Source organism: Equus caballus, chromosome 29, assembly GCF_041296265.1.
Source record: "Equus caballus isolate H_3958 breed thoroughbred chromosome 29, TB-T2T, whole genome shotgun sequence".
Lineage (NCBI taxonomy): Eukaryota > Metazoa > Chordata > Mammalia > Perissodactyla > Equidae > Equus > Equus caballus.
In genome coordinates, this window is record NC_091712.1 from 37,641,234 (window position 1) to 37,645,308 (window position 4,075).

At 45.1% G+C, this 4,075-nt stretch overlaps 1 protein-coding gene across 5 annotated transcripts in view; it reads right to left on the reverse strand.

Annotated features, from left to right (window-relative positions):
• The window catches only part of TAF3 (TATA-box binding protein associated factor 3), a 179,217-nt gene extending 175,228 nt beyond the window's left edge, over positions 1–3,989 (reverse strand). For 4 of the 5 annotated variants that reach the window (XR_002804919.2, XR_002804918.2, XR_011433856.1 and 1 more), the window contains exon 1: positions 3,613–3,989. Coding sequence is in view for 2 of the 5 variants with exons in the window: in XM_003364333.5 (XP_003364381.2) it covers positions 3,613–3,778 (166 nt within the window). In the remaining 3 variants the exon portion in view is untranslated. The remainder of the gene's footprint in view (positions 1–3,612) is intronic. The other variant, XM_070254839.1, reaches the window with a different exon arrangement.
• Positions 3,990–4,075: the final 86 nt, after the last annotated feature.

Genomic DNA, 4,075 nt, shown 5'->3' on the forward strand with positions numbered 1-4,075 from the left:
CATACAAAATGGATAAAGATAAAAAGATTAAAAGTTACATACAGCAAGATTCTCTTTAGAAAAGGAAGTTTTACAGAACTTAAGATCTCTACATCTTTTAAAACTTCTATGAGAATTCCAGTTCCCAATTTCCAATAGCCTACAGTATTTTTTACTGACATCTCTTATGATCACTTCAAATTCAATGTCTAAAATTAAATCATGCTGCGAAATGAAAAAGAATAAACCAAAGTTTGTAAAAATTAGACACGTGCTTGCTCACATCCACAAAGAAAAGTTCTGGAAGGATATACATCCAACTGTTAACAGTTCAAGGGGATGAAAGCTGTAGTGCAGAGAAGGGCAGAGTTGAACCTGAGTTTCACTTCTAACTTCAAACATTTCTGGAATATTTGAATTTTTCTACAAGTATGGGTTACTTCTATGATGTATAAAAAAGAAAGAATAAGTAAAATTAATATTCATTCTTTTTCTTAATGACAATAATATGTATTGCAACTCTTCTGTTCCTGTTAAAAGAATTATTATTCTCTCAGTCTAAAATATATAACCATCATGAATTCCTCCACATGCTTTGCAATGTCAACCCAAGACCTTCTGGTACTCTCCGCTCCCTTTTTTGGCCTCAGATTGCAAGTTTTCCTTTCTCCTTATTCCTACTATCACTATCTCAGTATAGTTTCCAGTTCTCCCCCTGGATCCTCTCTTGCACTTCATGGACAGCACAATTTTCTTGACCTATCACTTTCCGCACACCGTTCCCCTCCTCGGGGTCTGCAGCATTTTCTACCACACGATTTAACTTCTCAGTCTGCCGAGTCCCTCCCGAACCTGATTTCCCTCTGTTTAAGTCTCCTCTAACATGCTCCGCAGGAACTGGCTACATCTGTCACGCTGGCCACCTCACTGCCACTCTGATCATGCTTCATCCCACTTGGCTATCTCTAATCCAGCATGTTCTCCCCCTTTAAACAACCATTCCTCATAGCTCCACTCAAATTTCATCTTTCCTGGGAAGAGATCTTGCTCTGGAACCCAGAGCCCACATCCATCTCTCCTTTACCCTATTCCTTTTGCATTTACTGCCTAGACCACGCAATTCTTACGTTAGAGTACTAGTCTCGAAGAGTCATTCTGAACGGTGTAGCACCCGCTTTCAGCACATGCACACACACCTAATACAACACACACAGAGACATCTGCCCCGAATGCTGTGACAAATCATTACCTTAGGGAAATTTAAAAATGTATTACTTGTTGAATTCATAGTAACTTCCAATACTTGCTTTAACTTGAGAGTATTTTTTTTTAGAGGGAACAAATACCATCAGTGTGTTTTTGTTGACATTTTGACACCCCTGTACACACCCTAGGGGCAGAAATTGTGCCTAAGTAATTTCATGTCTCTGACACCTAGCACAGTGCTTAGTTCATAAGTGGTATGCAACAAATGTCTGTCAAAAAGACAAAAAGGATTTAAAAGAATACAAGATTGCATAATGGTAACCTGAGGTTACAGAATTCAAGTCTAAAAGTAGGATAGTACACCAAAAAGAATCTAAAAAAAGCCTGTAACTAATAAGTATACCAGGAATTAGCATTTTAAAAAACTCACCAGACCACAATGGGGAATAATGAACCTGATAATCGCATTCTCACTAAAAGCAAGAAAATCGACCACAGGAATTGGGTAATTAGGAAAGAGGTTCACATTAACACATAACAATGATCACTTGATGACTTTGGAATACGTGGTGACTTGGAGCTCTAGCACACAGTCTTGTTCTGTGTATACGACAGGAAAGGTGACTATGTATTCAAGGGATATTTTGATTACCTAAAGGTACAGAACATCTGTCCTCACTGAAGGAACATGGTAGCAAAAATACAATCTGGATCGTGCATAACCATAACAGTATACTCAGGGACCACACATGGGGAGGGAAAGGAAGCAAAAGCCAAGAGAGTAGCGTGCTGGTGGGGTACTCTCAAGATAACAATGAATGAGGGTTACCTGACAGTTCCAAATTTAGATTGGAAGTATCGGTGAAATCAAGCATTCAAAAACTACACATTTTTAAAACTCAAAAGGTGAAGTGATTAAATAGCTATTATGGTAGTGGGTTATCAGTTGATTCATTTATTCAACAACTATTTCCTGGGTGCCTATTATATCATGGCGTCATACTAGGTTACAGAATACAAATAAATTTGTCTCCTGGGGAGGAGAAGGGAGAGAGGGTGAGAGACACACACAGATGATTACAAAACAAAAGTGTTAAATAACACAACAGAAATACACACAGAATAAGAGAGTAGATAATATGAGTTTCCTAAAGCAAGTGATAAGTGAATCTCAAAATATAAGCGGTACTAGGTGGAACAGGGGGGCAAGGACACTCTAGGAAACAGCATGCATATAGAAATGGACAGCTTAAAATGTTCTGGAAAAGGCAGGTAGCTGAGCATGGTTGTAGATTAGGATGGCAGAAGATCAGAAAATACTAGTTCAGAAAGGGAAGCGAGTGCTGCCTAAGAGTTTAGATTTTTCAGCCTGTAATCAACTGAAATATTTTTAAGAACGACACGATCGGCTCTGTGTTATGGACAGATTATTTGGGGAAGCTGGGATGGAATTTAGGGCTTAAGAAGTAAAGTGCATCCAGGGGTCTCAATTTTCCAGTCTAGGAACCACTTTAACAAAACAAAATATCCTACGAAACGCTTCACCCAGTTCTTCACCGTAACACCTTAAAAATAATGACCTGAAATTTAAATGAGGGGTGGCTCCCCTCCACGCACACACACACTTCACATCAGTTAGATGATGTGTGGCTCCTATGAAATATTGCAAATTATTAAATGCCACCAGCTTAGATACTACCGGTCACTTAAAAACTATTAAGTATTGTAGCTCAGATTACCTGGGAGACCTCATAAATTGCCTATGATCCCTCTACCACACTTCATAACCACCGACATGAAAACATACAGAAAGAAATCAATGGATGACTGAGATGTAAGTGAAAGTTAATCTAAGTGAAACTGACAAAGTTGGCCTTCGGACAGAGTGAGCAGAGATGCTGTCTACGAGGTGAACAGATATAGCCCCGTCCCTAACGGAGCAGAGCTGTCAACGAGTCCGTGTGGTTATGAGCTGAAGAATAGCCAGCCTTGTAAGAAACGGCCGGTAGACGGAGCGCCTGTGACAACTAGTTGTAGTAGTTTGCGGGCAAGGGAGGAATAGGACCAAAGTAGAAGAGGCTGCAAGGCATTGTGGAGGTGGTTGTACACGCAGCAAAAGCGAGGCGAGGAGGAAGACCGAGGCACATCTCAGATCGGAGAAGGGGTGGGAGGGCGACGAGCCGGGAGCGCACACAGGGCTCCCGGCTGGCGGCGGGAAGTTAGCGGATGAGGAAGAGGCACCCGGGGGATGACTCGAGTTTCCAGGGGCAGTGGAAGTGGAGGGGCGTCAGGGGCCGAGAAGACACCCGATCTCGGGTTGGGGGTGAAGGACCCACAGCTCGGGGACGCTGCGAGCGCGCAGGGGAGCCCCGAGGTGTCACTCGTGACTGGCAGAGGCAGCCCTCCCGCACCCAGCCCGGTACTCACAGAGCTCAGAGTACCGATGGCAGCCCCGTCCCAACTGCTGCAGGTAGCGCTGCAGCACGTCCGTGAGGAGGTGGCAGGCGCTGAGTTGCACCGAGTCCCAGCCCAGCGCCTGGCAGATCTGCGCCACCGAGACCCTCAACAACGACCTGGAGTAACTCTCGCACATCCCGCTCCGTGGACTCCACCGCAGCCCCTGCTGCCACTGCTCTCCACCCCCACCGCCTAACCTTAGCAGAGCCCCCGATTCATCCTCTGGGGCCCCCGTGGCGGGGAAATCGTCCCCCCCGACCCCTGGCGACCACCTCAAAACCTCAGCAGCACGGAGCGCGCCAGCCTGAGAGCCGCCATTTTGGACTCGCTCCGCCTCCCGCTGGACGGTCGCCGGGGCGAGGCAGCACTAGCCAAAGACGGAGCGCGCCGATGAGGAAGCTCCGCCCCGCTGGAGCAGAGCGATGGTGTCGGT